We start from the raw sequence: 20580 nt of genomic DNA on the forward strand, positions 1-20580 counted from the left end.
CCTTGTGTCTTCTCATGGGTGGTATCCTTCATCCATGACCTTAAACAGCCTCAATAGCTTGTCCTCCAGTCAGCTGGTAGACAGGGGGCCCAAATTCATCACCACCTTTCATTTTCCTCTCCCGGCCTATCTGATCTATGATAGCATTAATAATAACCAGCGCTGCAGAATGCCCTGTCACCCTCAATGCCCGAGCTGCCCACTTCCAGCCTGCGTAGATTACCACCAGCTATTCAGCCCATTAAAACTGTATTTACTTATCAGTCTCTCTGGGCCTGTCACTCTGTTTTTGAGAGTGATGCCCAGAGGGGGAGGCAAAGAGTGACCTTCCTATACCCCTCAGAGCTGCGAGTTGCCACTCCCGGATGATTTGTCTTTTATTTCGCTGTCAGAAATTGGCTCAAAGCAATCGTTTTTTCTGCAAGCAATTCAGGAAGTGGGAACGCGATGACTGGGCATAAACGGGAATTCTTTAAAACAGCGCTTGAGATGTTTGCAGGAAAGAAATCGTGCATACGTGGCCTTCAGACACTGGCCTGAGAACCTCGCACAGATTTCATATGTCAGCCATGTCGGTCATTTCATAACCAATCGTCCTTCTTCATTGCAAAAGAAAAGCAGCTAAGAAAGACCTGCCCTGAAACAAAAGAACACAGAGAAAGACCAGACGGAGAGCATTAATTCTTTCTGCAGAAGGATGGCTCCTGCTGCAGACATTAGTGTTCGATGCCGCTATTACAGCAGTTCTATCAGAAGTGGATGGCATTTCCACACGAGGGGAATAACAATAAAGATGGAACTTAAGGCTTTTCTCAGGAGGAGACAGCAACAATCTCTGAAAACACAAACTATTCCTGAAGCGCTGCCTCCATTGCTTGAGTAGCTGTTGCATGCACGGTAAATTCTTTTAAATAGAGCAAATGGCCTTAGATAACGTGAACGTTATTGATCCCTAAGAAGGGCTGCGCATGGGAAACAAAGACGTGAATGGTTTTAAAAGCTGAAATAACTTTCATGCCTTCACACTGGACAAACAAATGGTTAGTTGATATGTGGAGTATAGAGTGCAGAGTTTATTTATCGTGCGTGGAAGCCTAGTAATATAATGTACAAGTGGTTTGCCAACAGGAACGTCCTGAAAATCGGACGGATGGACACATTCCACTGAATCTTTCACAGGAAAATGTGATAACCAGATGTTATGGAATACATCCCTATGTTCCTGCAAGCAGGCCTGTATTCCCACATTTCAGTTTTTTAATATTTCAAAGATTTTTTTCTGTTTGTTTCAATCACTTGGAAACACGGCGCACGTGTTACTTTTTTTTTTTTTCAAAGTAAGTTTTTAAAAGTCACCATTTCCATTGGCATTTCACGGCGATGCTGTAATAGCGGGCATGTGGTTTGTTGAGTGCGTTCATAAAAATAAAGTAAAAAAAAAATGTTGTGACTGCAGACAAATAAAGAGGGAAGTTAAGGGAAGTTCCTACAGTGGTACTTAAATGACAAGTGGTCTAATGCAATTTCATAAAGGTTTCATGCAGATTGCGAAGCTGCTGCGACCACATTATTCGACGCAAAGAGTTTCTCATGGCTGTGCTCGAGTTGCCGTCTTATTTCATTATATTTGAGTGACAGTTGAGCAGTCACGATAACATAAATTGAACGAGGTGAACTCTCCTCATTCTTCCACACACGTAAAGTTATTTCTTATCAGGCTGAATGTGTCATGCGCTACTTTGGGTGTGCTTAGCTTCCGCTGACCTTTGGAAGGGCTGATTATTCCCCATCCACAATCTTCACTCGGCATTGCGCTGCCAGCACAAAAGGATATTAGGCTTGGACCTGCTGTGTCTGATAATTCTAGCTCTCATTCTGGAACTGATGGAAACCAAACCACAATGCCCAACCGCTCCATTATCATTTTGCCACATCCACCTTCACCTTCAGCACTTCCATTCTATCAACTTTCACCTCTGGGTGGTGCTGCCTTTTTTTTTTTTTTTTTTTGTCCAGAAGCTGACGGCTTCTGTGTGTGCGCGCACGCTCTGCTTTATTACATCTTAAAGCACTTTGTATTCACGGTAATTAACTTCTCCTTAATGCACCGTCCTCCTGGGACAATCTATGCAGCCTAGCCGAGCCCACAGTACTTTGCGGCTATGTAAAGCCGCCTCAAGGTCCCCTGACGGCGCTATTTGATAAAAAAAAAAAAAAAAAATAGAGGAACTCCAAAGGGAGCCAACATGCCTAAAAGTTTAATAGATTCTTATTTTACATGTGGTAATCTCATAATCACAAGGTTGGAGGGGGGTCATATCTATCACGGCGGGAACAAAATGAAAGCCTGATTGTCGCCGCGCTTCCTTTCACCCCCGGTGGAAATGTGAACCAGATAAACGATGGCCCTGGTTTTACAGGGGCTCAATCTATTGCCAACGATTTGTGGCCAACAAAGTAATTTCGATACTGCTCTTTGTATTGATAGATGGGGCCTAAATTTAATAAAGAGTCAATTTACTCGCGAGGGGGGTACAGGAAAGGCTCGGCACTTATATTCCCTCCCTTCTCCTCTTTACCTCAGTCCCCCCCAATTCAGCCTGAAATTACACAGAAGGAAAAGGACAAACAGCACAAAGGCTGGTATTGTCCACCGATTTTTTTCTTTTTTTTTTGCTCCGCCCCTCCGTCACTCTTCGATAACTGTAATCTCAGTCAATTGCATTCCAGTTTACATTTTCATTACGGACGGCACTGTGAGGAGTCGAACGACTTGAGCAGCGACAAATGGTTGTGACTTTGGAGGTTTAGTTTTTGAGGATTAGCAGGAATACGAAAGCAAAAAAAAAAAAAAAAAAAGAATGCTTAAGTACCAAACTAAATACACCATATCTGGAATTCGGCTTATATTAACCCGCCTATCTCCTCGGGGAGATTGAAAACAATGTGGGCTCAGAGGATTTTTCAAGATAGTTGACACAGCCGCGCTTTGACGGTCACGTGCGCTTGCTTTGTATTGCTTTTAATATAAAATATAATATATATAAAAATATATGGGCATGTTCATGAAGGTTTACCATTTCAGATGCTGATATCCACATGCAATGAAGTGTTAGGTCTCCCATTTCCATTCCCACTGGAGTCAGTGATCATAAGATTTTTTTTTTTCTGAGACATTTTAGGCCCTGTGTTGAAAATTGCAGTGACTACACAGCGACACCAGCCAAACCTAAACTCACATGATTTCAGAAGCTCTGGGCAAAAATATTGGGCTTTGTTCACATCTAATGGTCCACTCCATTTGAGCGCACCAGTTGACATATTTTCCCAATTGAACTCGAAGGTGCAAGTGTATTGGTTGCCATGGTGCAAATTGTTTGAGGGAGCAGCACCCCCATGCCCCCGCCACCCCCCCTTTAAAAACTGAAGCTGAAGCAAAATGGAAAATCTGGGTTCAAGAGATATTTGCTTATTTCTTTGTCTGACTTGACAGTCCTGCTCACTGAGCTGCTTCTATGTTGCCGTCTTTCACTTGCGTCATTTTCTAATCATTTATTGCCAGCAAGATGTAAGAAATCATCGATTTGATCTTTTCCCATAAATAAAAGACACAACAGCCAAATGGAACCCTCCGATTTATTTTCAACGAAACAATGGGAAATATACTCGTGTATTTGTGCTGTTGTCACAATATTGGAAATTGACACTTAAAGCAACTCTAGCTCTAACTTTTCGACCATAAAATGATGATTCCAAACTCAGTAAAGCGGTAGATAAACGATTAATAGGATCAATGGTGCCGCCTTGGCAGCGAGAGGGGGGTTGTGCCGGCTGTAACTGCACTGCGTAACTTTCACGCACGACCCGACGCGCCTTCCTGCGTCGTCATTACGTATAGGACGAACCACACGTCACACGTTCATTTAGAGGCGGTCTTAGCCAGCGGCCACTTGGATTTTTCATCACTTCAACTATAGCAACATGGTGGAGCCAGCTCGGAAAGCCAAGAGGGTTTTGTCTGAGGAGTCAAAGAAAAGGAAGAGAGATCATGATCGAGCACGAGCCCGGACTCGAATAAATATTGGACCAGCTTGCACTCAGTGGCGCGAGCTGAGAGAGTAAAAGGGGTTCAAAACTGACTAACATACATACTACTATTACAAACACATAAGATTGTAAAATGACGGAATGGAACCCAATAAGTAACCTCGATGAAAAACAAAGTAATAAAAGTGTTATTGTCGTATTGACGTTATTGTCAATGTCTGTTTTGCATTTCATATTGGTGTTTTTCCTGAACTGTAAACCGCTCCAGCTCGGCCACTATTTGTATTTTCCCACATCAATAAACTAGCACTGCAGCGCGTTTACTTTGTCACTTCGCCATTTCCACCGAATCAATGCGACGTTGCGTCGGCAGTGCGGCTACACGAGTTTATGACCTGTTGTAATGTTATAGGCAATATACACCACATTGCTTCCAAGCATTTTTCATCGACGAGAATGATGCGAACCAAGCGCAAAACACTGACGTCTGTCTAAGCAAACACTATCTTGTTTGTGTAATTGTAGATGTCACGTTCAAAAGAACAATATAACAATATTTCAATCAAACAAACAAACAAACAAACAAACAAACAAACAAACATGTAACGCATGTTACTTTACTTTATCGGTGGACATATTTCCAAGCGATTCTTCAGTATGCCGGCTGTGTCAACAAGCCCACGTGAAGGACTGCTATTTTTCCTCTTTACGGTATTTGCGGTTCTCAACCAGCAGGGAGTAGTAATGAGTCCAAGTAACCTCGAGTTGCTTTAATATTTTAACAGTTCCAAACTAATGAATGACTGGTCTTTTTACAGAATTTTTCATTGGCTATCTTTAGTTTCATTTCACAAAAGACATGGCTGCTTTGTATCATATCATATCTCAAGACATTTGATGTCATATTAAACGTCAGTTCAAAGTAGTTTGATATTTTTCCTCGTTTAGGAATGTATTGACATGCCAAATTTTCACGCTCTCTTGGTAGAGAATAATTTTTAAGCAAAATAAACCCCATTTTTGTTACCTTTTCCTTGTTACTGAAAGCTCGCTTTTGAAAACAATGCGACAGCAAACTCTGGTCTGTTTGAATTATGAACGAGCCTTGACCCTAATATAATTTGACAACAGGATGTACTTCAGAAGTTCTGGGCCAGTTAGATGGATTATTCTGTGCAAGCCGCGCTTTGCTTCCAAACTGTGTAATTTGCTGATAGTGACACATGCAAATATTATGGCGCAGAGGGACGAGTGTCAGGAACAACCCCCATAGCTGCCGCGTCTTCAATGTGCACACCTTATTTTCGTGCTTGCTGTTTCACTTGAGCCTCGCTACTCAAGGAAGCACGACACCTGCGGCGGTACGACACAGTGGATAAAAGAACAAACACGCATTTGACAAAAATGAAACAATGAATAATTGTCACGTCTGTGTGGAATCTGCGGAAATGCCCCCAGAATGCATTGAAAGCTGACCCAAACGAAACACACTAGTGGGTTTCAGACGCACCAAGGTTTCGGATCGTCTGAGCTAAACAAGGCTGGTGTGAGTGCTACCCTAAACACAAATAATACTGTTTCGTTATGACACACCAAAGTGGTGATGGTCTCTTTATAGTTCCACATTTCCCACTTGTCATATGCATACAGAGCAGTTTAAAGATCTGGGGAAATGTAAAGTGGCAAATCTGTAGAAATATGCCAAAAAAAAAAGAAGACAATTTTGCAGCTATCCTTTCAGCCAATCATGGATTATTGGACTTTTTTTTTTTTACCTGCAGTTACTGTTGTCTTGCCAAAGACAAAGTATGCTCTTGTGACCGCAGGGCGGCATTGCTACAAATTAAGTTCTGAGCGGAAAGGAGGGAAAAAGATTGTCTACTTCACCAGGAAAGCCCCGAAAGGTGTGTGCATAGACTTAGGAACTAATCACTGTCAGTGTGTTCAGGTTTTTGCAAAAAAAGGGAAAGCTGAAGGAGATTATTCATGAGCGTATACGGTTGGTGGGCTGAGGGCAAATTGAGTGCGGTTGCTGAGACGCCAGCCACTTTAGGGGTTTACAGAGGGGGCCACCATCCGTTTAGGGAACAATGCCTTATTGATCAACTGACATGGACGTCAAAATATTAATTGTCTGGGAAGTGACAAAATTAAAATGGATTTAAACCTTGATTAAACCACTGAGTTCTGCTTTCCGCTCCAGAGGAGGAACCCCCGATGTGCCAAATGGATTCTCTGAGCTGTTTGTTTACATTTCTGCCCGCGCCTACATTTACATGATGGGTTATGTTTGCTCTCATGCATGTATAAAACCTGGCACCCGCACGCGTGCTGTGTGATAAGGCAGCACCGTGTAAGCCTGTGCTACAATGCTGCCATCTACAGATAGAGTTTGTCATAACGTTTCTGGAGTTGTAGAATCGTGTTGTGTGATTATTATGATATGTGGTTCTCCCTTTTTATTTTGGTGAAATCCGTTACACCACCAATTACTGGGTACATTTAAAGTGTGTCTTTATTTATTTTGAGGTTGTTTGATCTACTTTTGAGCGATTCTGTGTTTTGTTTTTTTTGTGTGTTTTGTTTTTTGTTTTTTTTCATTTGACTTGGCAGCATATGTCAGATTTTCCATATGTAAGTTTTATATTTTATTCAAACATTTAGGCAAATCGTTGTTTGTTTTTTTAATCATTTATTTTGTTTCAATGGCAGCCTTCCAGTCTGGAAAAGAAAATGCCAATGAGCATTACAGTACGTCTGCAACAACATATGCTCTGTTAAAATGCACCGTCACCAACATATGCCGTGGACAGCAGACATATGATAATGGACATCTTTTGTACGATGGCTCCTCCCCCGTCCCCAAACTAACCATCTGTCACGGAGCCCCAGACCCTGCAGGGTGTCCCCGATGAGCAGGACGAAAGGCAAATGTTCTGCCACCAGATGCGATCAACATCCTTGTCAAAAAGAAGAAGGGGGGGGGGAACTTTAATGCTGCTGATGCTGCAGCATGGATGGGAAAATGCAGCTTTATAGCCGTGGTTTGTGGTGATGGGTTTGATTTGTGAAATCTTTTCAGAGATATCATCAAGTAAAGGTTACTCTGTTTATTCTACTCACAAAAGCGGCTGAGAGGCTTTTTAAACGCCTGAAAGAAAAGAGGTTTGTTTGAAAAAAAAAAAAAAGATCAAGTGTTTCAGGTTAAAGACGTGCATTGTGAATTTAAAGTGGGAGGCTTTTTTCATCGCTTTCTTCACTCAAAGGAATGTGATTGATACTTGAAGATGAAGTTAAGGCAACGGGCATGATGAAAAGCAACAATTGACTTCACTCATTCGGAGCAGGCGCTGCTCACTTGTGTTGGCGCATTAAAAAAAAACAAAAGAAAAAGAACATATGCCCATTTCCATGTGAACATTTGTCTAATTATACAAGCTTATTGCCCAAGGTTTGACAATGCCACTAGCAATACATCTCTGGGTTAATATTTTTTGTTATCGGCCTGCTGAATTTTTCGTTTCTCATACTGACACTTTTCAGGATTGTGTCTTTAGAGGATGCACAAACCTCTGTTCGAGTAAATGTTCATTGGCCGTATTTGTGCAATGCGATAACTATATTTAAAATGTCATAATTCGGTCACTGGGTATTTTCATTCCCATGCATTTATAATAGAAAACCAAAAACATCCACTGCACACTCACAAAAAAAAAAGCATACACACAAAGATTGTTCAACATATACTTTGGTCAAGCAATTTTTTTTAAGGGCCAACTTCAGAGAACATCTAATTTAGACGTCTGCATGGTCAGTCGGAGAAATGTCCACATTTGCGATAGCACTCTCAGTAAACACTGCCACCACAGCTAATGTAAAATATTTATGTGGATAGGTTATTGGACAGGAAAAAAAAAAACTACATACAACTGCACTGAAACAGCACACAGCGCAAGCATACGTTTTATGGGCTTTGTCCATAGTAAGATGGCTTTGATTATTATGGTAATTATGGTAAAGTTAGGTGAGGACTCAGGAGACGCTAATAAGGCAATGGAGAGAGAAGAGATTTGTTCAGAACTTGTAAAGTATTACAAAGTGACAAAAATAAACAAAAAGGAAAAATACACCAATGGAGAAGTCTACGTCGTTCAAATGTTGACGTCACATTGTCAATATGTCCCACACATCACAGCAGTAGCCATGGAAACATATCTGGGTTATGTCAACCAATCACTTGACTCTAGAGAAGTAACATATTCAATCTCATTAGGTAGGTAGATAGGTAGGTAGATACTTTATTCATCCCCTCAGGGAAATTCTTTGTATCCCATAGCTCAAAAGTACACACAATACATACACTATAAAAAGACACATAATACATACCACCATTAGAAAAACGATAGCCATTCAATCAATAAAAAAAAGGGGGTAACAGTGTGAGCCAGATGATGTGTAAAGTGCATAATAAAAAAAGAGCTAAAAAAGAGTCGGTAGTCGGCAACAGGAAAAGGAAAACTGCAAGAAGGACGGGGGGGCGGGGGGGGGGGTAATGGGGATGAGGGGGGAAAGGTAAGGGGCAAGCAACATAGCCCATTCGCAGTTGTTCGCGGATGTTGTGAACAAAAAAGCGAGGCTATTAAATGCAGGTCTAAGATCTTTACACACATCCCCTTAGTGATGCTGTAACTGTCTTTATTAATGCTACTGACTTGGTTAATTTGGGGAGTTTTCCACAATTTTAATTTCTTCTGCAAACGGGGAAAACAAACAACAATATTACCATAAACATTTAGCTCTGCATTAGCCCCTCAGGTATTAGTATAATTGGCTTTGATAATCAAAGAGTTCATTTCGTTGCAACAACATTGTGGGGTAAAGAGTATGGAGATGTTTTAATTGGCTTTTGATTGGCCCAAGTGAGATTTATTTATTTAACTAGACAGGGTTCTGGTTATCAAGGCTACTTAATTCTTCTTGCACACTAAATAATGTGACAGAATGCAACCATATATAATTTACATAATAGTGCAGTTTATCTTTGTGTATTGTGTATTTAAGCGTGTCTCTCTGTCTCTGCTGGATGCCGGATGTGAGCTGGAGAGGCAAGTTTGCCAGACAAGCTAATTAGCGAAAAATGATTGCCATATTACAGCATTTACTGTAAATGTTTCGTTCTGCATAATTGCCTTGATTGCAGGGCCGGGAAGAGAAATAAGGAATAAGATCTAGTAGGATGTGTCTTTTTCATCCACTAAGCATGTTAATCTGTTTTTGTGGAGAACTAGTGGTTGATCTCAAAGGGAGAGCACCGCCCAAAGTTTAAGGGTTTAAGTGTGTTATATTGAATTGAGTTTACCAGACTTTGCTTACATATGTTTCTCTTGCCTGTCAGTACGCTGCCAGCAATTACAAAGGTACAATGTTGTCCCATTTTCTTTCTGTAATGTTTCACATTGTGTGCAAGAAGACTGAAAATCAGCCCTTTGTGATGTCCAAGAGGAAACTGACACCCTGCTTACAACGTTCCTCTCCTAGGTTAAGTTTTTCCCCATGGAAGATGTGAACAGCTAAATATTCTGTTTTTGAAGATTTATCACAATAATCAATGAATTGTGGTCAAACCAGATGACACGTAGGATGTAGTGCCACAGGGAGACGCAACATTTTAATGGACTGTTGGGATTTTAATGTATCATGGGCATGGCCTTCTGGTGAACCTCAGCATGGTCACCAGGGGTAAAAGCATCAGTGACCGACACCATAATCTCACCTGAAAAAACATCAAAAACCTTTTTTGGGTGAGACACTCTCACACATAAATCCCAGTTGGGAGTCAAGCTTTCAAACATTCCCACGGCTTGGCATTAACCAGAGACTAGCACATCCCACTTCCCAGGCAGCTCATCAACAAATGATGCGAAAACTATATTTTCTCTTCATCAGAGACACTTGAAAATCACGACATGTAGCATTCTTCAACAACAGACTAAGAATGGACTTTGCATCACTGCGATAACAGAAGAATTGACCGATCTCAGATTCCCTTCCTAAGGAGCAATGAGGACCATGAATGTTAGGTGGAACAACACCCCATGGGAGACGGATGGAAAGTGTTCCCTGTTGGTCAAATCATTAAGGTTGAATGCATTCATCATCAGTTTATCTTCAAGCATGTCTTTGTTTTGTTTAGTCTTCGTCTTAGTCTTTCGTCTCGTCTTTCGCCGTGGCCTCCCATTTTTAATATTTGGCATGACGCCAAATTTTCCTTAACTCGCAACAGCAACAGAGGCAACAAAGTTTTTTGTCTCAGTAATTTATTTATTTATTTATTTATTTATTTATTAACAATAACGATCCCAAATACTCTACTTTCGGCCTCTGCATTGCAATTTTTATGCATTTATTTTTTTTCTGCCAGCAAGCCATTTCTCCTTTCCGAGTAACCATATAGTTTTGTCTGCGGAACTTAATTATTATTATCGGTTACAAGAAAGAACAATCTCCAAAATGCAGACTAATGCCAAACCACCAGTGAAGTCATCTCAGGACCGAGCAGAGCAGGCAGTGCAGTTTCATCACCCTGGCCTGTGGATTGAAATTTCAAGACCTCGACGGAGTAGTGCATTCAACCAGTTTGTTATAACCTCCCAGGACCACCTTGGAAGTCTTCACCCAACGCCAAATCCAATAGTTGGTTAGCTAAACCACAACGCAATCATTTCATTTTTCATTTTTCATCTCAAGCACAGGTTCATTTTCAGTTTATTTTTCGCATTTTTACTCTCACTTCACACACAACACACCCACGAATACAAACATCAGTTTGTTGCTGGTTGTGTTTTCATTGGTAACTATACCGCGTGTTACATAGAGTTATATTTAAACCATCTGCCTTCACACATATAAATTCACATTGAATCTGACTTTGTTGTTGGACTTGATTTATTCATAAATGCCTGCGTACCGCTAAGACCTCCCTAATAAAATTGAAACTGTTTGAGACTGAGCCTACCGTTTCTTGCTAACATCAGTAAACAAAGATAGCAAGTGGTGCCTCTTAACGTTAACTTTCAGAATTACATCTAATGCCTCTCTACCTGCCTCAGACGCCATCTAGCGGTGAAGGTAAGAATTGCATTACATGCCTTTTCTACCCACCTCTAACGCCCTCAAGTGGTAAAGTTAAGAATGTCATGTAAACCTCATATATACAGTATATGTTGGATATGTTCGATGTCTCGTTCACAACCTATCGATAAATTGATCGATTAAGCAATCACCCTCCTCAACAAATGTCTGTGTAAAATAAATAACCATTTTGTTAATGAACTTGCCAAATAAAAGTTTTAAGTTACAGAGAAGGAAAGTCTGTGGAGACCGAGATGGAGTAGGGCCCTTTGCCTCAGACCTGTATAGGGGCTCCCTTTTTTCACAGCTAATGTCTCACTGCGCAAGAGGCCTGATGGGAGCTGCTGACATCAGCACACACTGCTGGGTAATGGAGACTGAGAAATGAAAGGCAGGAAAAGAAAGGGCAGAGGAAGAGAGACTAGATGGAGAGGGGGGTGATGGAGCTGAAAGACATTATTGACACGGAGACTGAAGGTTGAAAATAGTACAGAGAACACAAACAAACAAAAAAACAACAACTAACAAAACAAGACAGAGAAAATCCAAACGGACAAAGGGAGTTATACCAGAAGGCCACAGCTCATCAGAATGCCAATCGATCATAACTGCTATCGGAATGAGAATGTCCATAGCATATACATGCAGACCTGTACACAGACACATTAAAAAGCAAAATACATACACACTTAGAGAGCACACATATACGTGCTTTGTAGTGTCATACTTGCAGCCATAATTATATATAAATACTGTATATACATTGACAGAACTGTATTTATCTGCAAAAAAGTACATGATAAATAGTAATGCCAACTTTATAGTCTGGAAGCACCATTGACTCTTACCAGTGTTACAATGTCTAGGAGAATCTGCTTCCACTGGTGGCAAGTGTGGAGGCAGCCATCTGCCAGCATCTGCTGTGCCAAACCCAAAAGATCATATTGATCTGTATTCAAATGCAATGCATGTATTATCATTTAAAATAATACATTTCTTGGCAGCATTTAATTCAAGTTTGTTGAAGAGAAAAAAAATCTTTCCTTTTTTTGTCTTTCTTTCTTTCTTTCTTGTTGAAGAGAAAATTGACAACTTGAACCCAACAACATTTAACTTTGGAAATGAAACTAAACTGCCAGTTTTTTGTTTTTTTTTCATTTCACTGATTTTTGGGGGGTGGTCAAGTCAATTATGTTGGCAAAACCAAAGTGCATCATCTGGTGATCTGAATTTTGAGATGCCAACTTTATGTTTCTCAAAAATCTGGGCCAGTTCATCTGTTCAATGTTCCAAGCTTGAAGGCCATTGGGTAAAGTATGAGTAAGTCATAAGTAAGTCAGTAAGTCATTCAATCAATTAATCCATCCATCCATCCATCCATCCATCCATCCATCCATCCATCCATCCATCAATAAATAAATGAAAAACATTAACATCAATGATTGCTTAGTCTACATCTATTACAGATTGTACAGTCTAATGTACTGATTCCTAATTGGTTAATTGAGATCAGGATGTTGTAATTATGAGACAAGGATCTCACAATTCGCTTACGCAACCTGAGCAGTGTTGACATACTAATATTAATACCATCCTCAGTTTTAAGAAATGCGAGTATTTCCCAGTGTCTCAAACCGAGAAGGTAGTAATTAGCAGATTAACTGCAATAGGGCCATCATTGCCCACTGTTGAGAAAGGATTCACAGACGTTTCCTTTCTCTTTATTTTATCTCTTAATTACGAGATAAGGTACCATTTTTTTTTTTAATCCAGTGAATGCAATGCGTTTTCGTATACTTGTGTCAATATAAAAATAAATAAGTAAATAAGTAAATAAATAAATAAGTAAATAAATAAATACACCACAATGCAAATGATACGTTTTAGATTTATAACGTTCTTTAACCCTCCACCACGAAGGATGGCGGTAATGAGCTGTTTCGACTCCCGACCTCGAAACAGCTGCTGTTACGAGATACGAGGAAGAACAGGGCGGCGGCGCAGGCTCGCTGTGCTGTTGTTGGCTGTTGAAAGCTCCTGTGTAGGGAGAAAACAAAAGTGGTAAGCACATGGGTGGGTTGTTATTAGGTCGTCATCGATTTGTTTGCTTTCTATGACACACACAGTGTCACATTTAAGTCAGAAATGCTGCGCTTACGGCGTTGGCTTTGTGACAGCTATTTTTTTTTTTTTTTTAGCCCGCTATCTTTTCACCGATAGCAAACGCGTGTTCCGAAAGTTAGCCAGGCTAATAACACTTGGAGCTAAAGTTAATAATAATATTCACATCAATTGAGCTTAGTCACGTGAAAACTATCGCATACACTCAGCATTTGACACACATCGTTTGCATGATAACAACTTAGAACAGCGCGCGTACACCTTGCGGCGCACAAAGTCACTCATTTGAAAACTGCTGTCAGCTGGAGTCGTGCCAGTGGTGTGCAGATCTGATAAGACTCTCCCTCTAAACAGACGTCGACTCGCCCTCTGACCGCCCAGTAACTGAAGGGATCTGTGCAGCCATGCCTTTCCTCCATGGCTTCCGCCGCATCGTCTACGATTATCAGGCGCTGGTAGATTCCATCATGTGTTGTGTTGGGCATGGGACGCACAGGTAACACAACAGAAGACTGATCAGTTTCATGTTTGACAAGGAAAACCAAATACTGTCAATTGCGTGTAATATTTTTTGGAGCCAGGTAGAAATGAATACTCGCTCACTCTCACTCACTGCCACCTTTCAGAGGACCATTGCTGCACTCGCTGGAGGAGGTTCTGATGCACCTGTCCCAGTCAGAGGTGTTTGAGGAAGGCATCAGCTGTGCGCTCTTCAAGTTGGCAGAGCTGGGAGAGGTGTCCTCAGCTGAGATTCTTCTGCGCTACGGAGCCAATTTCCACTTTGAAGGTGATGTTAAGATTTTTTTTTTCTTCTTCTTCTTCTTCTTCTTGGTTATGCCTGTCTAAGGAGTTCTTTGTCAAGATTCTGGTATTTTGCGTAGCATTGTATATCTACAGTATATAAGTCTGTGAATGTTTTCAGTCCAGATCATCGTAGTTTTCAAGGTTTTTGGCAGTATGAAGATTTTTCGTCTCTCATCCAAAAGTCTTTTTCTGGTCTGATATAATTTACCATTATATATCTACCATAATGCACACATAGCAGAGCGCAGTTGTTTAAAAAGGAACTGTCGTAAGGCCTAATTTAAATCAGCCAGTGTTTCTTACCAAGAAAAATTAGAATTGTATTAAATTCGGCCTGCTTTCTATCCTCAGATATACTCACTAGTATGCACTTGTAATGACTGATGATTTTGAAGAAGCCTATGTTCTGTCCAAGTTTTTTTTTTTTTGTTTTTTTTTTACTCCAAAGAAAACCCACATTTTGTCTGTTCCCGTACCTTTCATGATACCACAATGCATCATTACACTCTACACGCGCAGCAATTTGTCAGTTTCACATCAAAACCTGTTGCCATTTCTGTGTAAATTGAGTGCAGAGAATAAATCTCAGCGTGGGTGAAGGTTTTCATGCCGAGCCCCAGCTGAACTTTGCTTTGCTGACCTCTGGTGGTAGTGGGAAAATGTCACTCCCTCAGGAGGTAATTATGGGATGCCGCCGAAGCCTGCGCCATTCATCTTGAGCATTTACTGTATGCCTCTCGCTGCGAAAGTTAATATTGAAAAATGTCTCCTCCCTACCCCCCGCTCCCCGGCGCCTGCGGAAATATTCATTTTTGTCTCAGTATTTGCATTTTCTTTTTCCCGGATGCCTAAGAATCTCTTTCTGAGGGTTCAGCAGCATGTAGTTGTGATAGTATCCCTCTGCGAAGAATGTTCTCATGTGAAAGACAGTATACTCATGCACTGACACCTAACAGTTTGATGTGTGGAACATTAGACGTCTTACAAGATGCAAACAAAGCACAACTGGTGCAACAACTGAACATTTGCTCAAAACTTGTTGGACAACCAGTCCACAGTCTATATCCAGCTACGTATGATAGCAGTGTCCTAAGGTTGGTAAGGAAAATTACATCAAACACTAGCAACGTGGTATATGGAGAATATAGGCTGCTGCCCTCAGGGAGGAGATACGTTGTTCCAGCATACAATAAGGTCAGACTAAAAAGGTCTTTTGTCTACCAGTCCACCTTAAGGCTTAATCAGGAGTTGGGCCAGGGTTAAGAGGGGTGGTGGACTTTGCCCCTGTCTTCATGTCTCTATGTATGTCATTTTTGTGTTTTGTTTTTCTGTCTCCGGTGTCTATGTCAAATGTGTGTATATGTTACATGCATGCTGTTGTCGCAAGACAAATTTCAGCGTAAGCTGACTGATTAAGTAATATATCAATATCAACATTTCTGGGCAACTTTTGTTGGGGGAAATTCTAATCAGAATCCACTTCAGGTAAGTTGTCACTCAATGTGCGCATTTGTTTGTGCTCTCCAGACCCGGTGTCGTACTACAATCCTCTTCACATCGCCGTGCTGAGGAACAAGCCGGACATGGTGAAACTGCTGCTGGAACACGGAGCCGACATCGAGAGGCGAGACCGGGTGAATTAACTGTCACTCACACCTTTGTGTCCGCGTCTGGCAGCCTCTCCTCCGTCTTGTTCATAATACGAATGCCGCTTGGTAGGTCCACGAGAGCAGTCCTTTGGATCTTGCCAGCGAGGAGTCGGAGAGGCTGCCCTGTTTGAGGACCCTCCTGGATATGGGCGCTGATGTGAATAAGAGTGACAGACGTGGTAAATCTGGATATTTTTAGCTTATCAGAAATAACTGTTTTCTGCGCGCTGTATTTTTTTTTTTTGTTTGTTTGTTTTTTTAATGCTGATGTAATCTCTTTAGGAAAATCTCCCCTGCTCCACGCCTTGGCCAGCGCTGATGGACTCACTGTGCTCAATACAGACAGCATCGAAGTTCTGCTGAAGAGAGGTGCTGAACCTAAAAAAAACCCTGTCACCCTGTGGTATGACACAGTGTTTAACTAAACGTGAAGCCAGCAGGTCAAAAACATTTTAACAGGAAATAAAGCCGGCTAAAATACGGCTCAGTTCTGACAAAACTGCTGTTGCCGCATCCAAGCAGGCAATGGATCTTTTTTTGTTTTGCTCCAGTCACACCTCTTCGTTATGTAAAACCCCAAGACAACCCAAGGAAATTATTTTTAAAACATTTCTTTTCAAAGATGCCAAGAAGGATGGATGCGATCGCAGCGTATCCGTATAAAAGGGATTTTTTTTCTTTTTTCCTCTAATACGGCTTCGTGTAAATGCGTTTTTTTTTTTTTTTTTTCGAATTCAGTTTCAAAAAATATGCAGTTTAAAAAAAATCCCACAACATGGAGTTGAATTGTTTTATATTTTTTAGCATTATCGCAATAAATGCCAGAAATTATTGGTAAAACCTTTAGTCCAAATCGCCCATCCCTAGCCGTTAGTTTCTCATGTTTATATTTGTGAGTGCACTTCTTTGATACCTGGGTCGGGGGTGTGTGTCACTGTGGGGTTTAGCCACAACGCTATTTAATGACATTCACCTGTGCGCCTCGGACGGCTTGGTGTGGTGGGGTGAGTGTCGGAGGTCATTGTGATGAAGAATGAAGTTTTGCATGCGCGTCAACAATTACTCCTTCGTTTAGCCCACCGCGGCTTATTTATTTATCGATCGCCAGTTCGCCGCGATACGTACTTTTATTTTGTAAAAGTGTGTTGCTGGCTTCTGCGGAACCAGAAAAGAAAAGACTTTGTTCATATGATAGAACATTAAAATAAAAGTGCACTATACACTTCTTTTAAATTCGTTATTGGATTTTGAGTATACACTGTGATTAATCGTGATTAATCAGGGAAATAATGCGATTAATTCCGATTAAAACTTTAAATTGTTGCCCAGCCTATGTATATATTTATTTATTTTTTATTATTATTCTTCAAAGAAGAACTGTGTCTGCCTCAGTTCCTTTCAATGTTTAATTATTTTAGCGAAAACTAAGGCGCTGTCTCCATCCAGGTGCTGATGTCAATGCCGCCACTGTTGACGGTGAACGGGTGATGTCCCCGCTAGTGTTCCTGGTGAAAGAGGCTCTGGGCTCCAGCGCCCGGGACGCTGCCGAGATTGGCCAGTTCTGCCTGAAGACCACGGAGCTGCTGCTAAGCCATGGCCTGGTCCCGAGCTACTGTGTGGCCGAGGACGAGGAGCCCTCCCTGACGGACACCAGCCTCCAGTACTTCGACCTGCTCTTCCCTCTGGTGACGCTGCTGATCGAATGCAGGGCCAGTTGGATTTGCGCCTCTCACGGCGCCTCCTGTTGGACGGGCTACGGTATGTTCTTCCAGCGGCTCAAGACGGCCCTCCAGCAGTCGCCCGATCAGAGCCACGCCTCTGAGGTTCTAGAGAAAGCTGAAGCGTTGCTTGACTTGGCAAGGATGGACCTGGCGCCACTTTATCTGCCTCCAAGACTCGAGCTTCCCGTCCCCGGTCAGGACCCTCACCCGTACGCCCAGGCTCTGGTAGATCTTCACAACCGCGTGTTAGCCTGCGAAGCCAGTCCGCCGTCTCTGCAGTGTCTTTGTCGGGCGTCCATAAGAAACCATCTTCAGCCGTGGCCCCTAGAACAGAAAGTTAAAGCCTTGCCTTTACCGGAGCAACTCAAAGACTTTCTTCTACCTGGGAAAATATATACCGCAAGGCCTGGCTGGGGCTGCTTTAAGCCCCTGGCCAACCAAAACTGACTCTGCAGTAAAACACAAAATCACTGCCAAAATGAACCTGAGCCAAACAAAACCAGCTGAAACCTTTTCTGCAATCTTATTGTGCTGTCCGTGCCAATGTTGAATATCAGTGAGAGTATGCTTACTTTATAAAGCTCTCAATTAGAAATCTCAAAATTAAAAGTTTTTTTTCTATTCAAGGTTAGAGATTTATTCATTTGTTTGTTTTTTTTAATTTGCAAGATTGCATCTATTAAGTGTCCAGAAAGGTCCAAGTAGGTATAACGATGTGAAAACTTAACAAAAAGCTACAGCAGCTACATCTTGAATAATGTTGGTTTGCATTTACTGCACCACGGAGGGTTGGTTTCATATTCATGGGGTTTTTCCCTTGAGAATGTTCCACATATTTCATCACCTGCTTCGACTACAAGTCATGTGCTTCTGTGTCTGCCTCAGTTGCTTTCAAAGAATTCCAAAAGAGGACTTTGTGTCTTTGACTTAGCTTCCACCGTCTGCACATTTTCTAGCTGGAACGGTCAGACTTTCAACACATGCTGGCAAGCTGCAAAGATCTTGTGAATATAACAAACTGGGGGGGGCGGAGTCAGAGGCCAAGGACATTGTTTCCAAAAACTCAGTTGATTTTATTTATGGAAACTAACAATATATATGAAGTTGATTTTGACTTAAATAATCAAGGTCACAAAATTTGTATTTTGTTCATCTTTGACATTGAATTTGTTTTACATTAACCTCATCTTTCGTCACTTGGTCATTTTATCTCCTTTATACAGTTGCCCGTTAACAACAACAACTGTTAAAGTTTAACACTGATAAACTCTATTAACCCGGTATCCAGTGACTTGAAGCACTGGATACAAGGCTGTGGCTGTATGTTGTCTAGCCTTTAATCTTGCCATTGCTCTACGCGTTTTGTCCTTGTTTGGTGTAATTGTTATGGTGGAACTTTATCGTAAATAGAAGCACCAATGTCTATTTACTTGTGTGCAGTAGGAGGCAAGATGGCCTTGCTTATGCCACAGCACTGCGAGCAGTGCCCCAAAAACATCAACTCTTCATTCTGCCATGTCACAAACTCTGGCCTCTTTACACCGTGATGCGGTAACGTCTGGAATGGGAAAATATTTTCCCCATGAAACTGCTCGCATAAAGGTCTAAGAATAAGCGTAGGTCAGTCTGGAATTCCTTTTGACCTTGTAAATATGTATCATACAGTCACTCTGTGAGACTGGCAGATTTAGACTCAGTGAAACTGCAAAACATCTCCAATTGTCTGTTTCGAATAGTACAGTTGGATAAAAATCGCAGGTAAAATGTTTTTTTTTTTTTTTTTTTTTTTTTTTTTTTTAAATCATCTCAATTTCAGGTTAGTGCGAAGTTTACCGAGTCGATCACGCTGCGGCGACGGGACTTGCCATACACTTTAAATTCCACCAGATGGCACTGTTGCCCCCCGCTTCTGAAAAGCAGCCTAGTTTAGCGATCTCGGGTTTTAGCTATTCAGCACGCAACCAGCGGGCTTCCATTTATATTTCATCTGCTCTACATGGCCGCGGCGGTACTGTCGAAGCTGCGCTAACCGTTTCAAAAAGCAGAATCGCCGGCCCTCGCATAGACAACAGCGGCGCGGTCCAACATTTGTTTTCTGTCGACACGCCACTGCGTGTCACTGACCGCACAGGGGCAGCGCAGCGCCGGTTACGACAGGGGGTTATTAGGGGGTGGTGCTGGGGTGTGGGGTAAACTCGAAGGCAGCCTGCTATACGGGTATAATTGGAGCTATACGCTTGCCTTCGTACTCCAGACAGCAGTAGAGTGAATGCTAAACAGGCGGGCCGGGAGAACTGCGTGCAACACAACAGGAAGCGCTCGTGTTTTTTTTCCCCCACATGCATTTTTGCCGCGGTTTCACCAGCATCTTCTCGCGTGAAGTTTGGAGTTGTTTAAATTTAGGGCTCCCCGGCACAAACACAATACCCCAAACCAGCACTTTGAGTCGTAAACAAGGGAGAGACGCGGAACTATAGTGCGGGAACACCATAGGCTAACACATGTGTTCTCCGTCCAGGGCGCTTGCGTGTCTCTCTATGTGTGTGTGTGTGTGACGAGCAAACTAAATAGGACATGGTGTTACACAACTAACCCCTTCCTGACATTGCTGGAGCTGGAGTGGCTCCAAGGCTCGCAAGCGCTCCAGCTCCTCTTGGTTATCTAGGTCACAGCCTCTGAGGAGAAGAGCAGCAGCAGCAGCAGCAGCAGCCCTTGTATGACACACGCTTCATTCTCCTGTCCGTCTCGATCTCTTGACAAAACCTCAACACTGGCCCCGGTCGGTCGAACGAGGAAGAGGAGGAGATGGGAGGGAGGAAGGAAGGATGGAGGGGGTTGCAGTCGGCAGGGGAGGAGGTGAGGGGAGGAAGAGGAGGGGGAGGGGTGGGGGAAGGGAAGGGAAGGGAAGGGGGAAAAAAAGTTCCAGGGGCTGCATGCATGCATAGGTGGAACATTGGTTGGAGCACTCATGGAGGACACATGGAAGTGGAAAAGAAGGGGAGAAAAAAAAACGAGGCAACGTTGGATTACGTTGATACAATGCGCTTGCTGTAGGAACATAATCCACCCAAGCAACAATCACAAGGCTGGGAGAGAAGAACACACAC

At 42.1% G+C, this 20580-nt stretch overlaps 1 protein-coding gene across 1 annotated transcript; it reads left to right on the forward strand.

Moving 5' to 3' along the window:
* The first annotated feature begins 13105 nt into the window (after positions 1–13105).
* Positions 13106–18902, forward strand: asb6 (ankyrin repeat and SOCS box containing 6). The gene is made up of 7 exons (XM_076047041.1): positions 13106–13239; positions 13654–13795; positions 13926–14086; positions 15631–15737; positions 15823–15931; positions 16035–16121; positions 17199–18902. The coding sequence occupies exons 2-7, from the start codon at positions 13704–13706 to the stop codon at positions 17918–17920; spliced, it is 1278 nt and encodes a 425-aa protein (XP_075903156.1). The 5' UTR covers positions 13106–13239; positions 13654–13703; the 3' UTR covers positions 17921–18902.
* The last annotated feature ends 1678 nt before the right edge of the window (positions 18903–20580 follow it).

Source organism: Nelusetta ayraudi, unplaced genomic scaffold, assembly GCF_046127955.1.
Source record: "Nelusetta ayraudi isolate G7.1 ecotype Tasmania unplaced genomic scaffold, CSIRO-AGI_Nayr_v1 ptg000092l, whole genome shotgun sequence".
Classification (NCBI taxonomy): domain Eukaryota; kingdom Metazoa; phylum Chordata; class Actinopteri; order Tetraodontiformes; family Monacanthidae; genus Nelusetta; species Nelusetta ayraudi.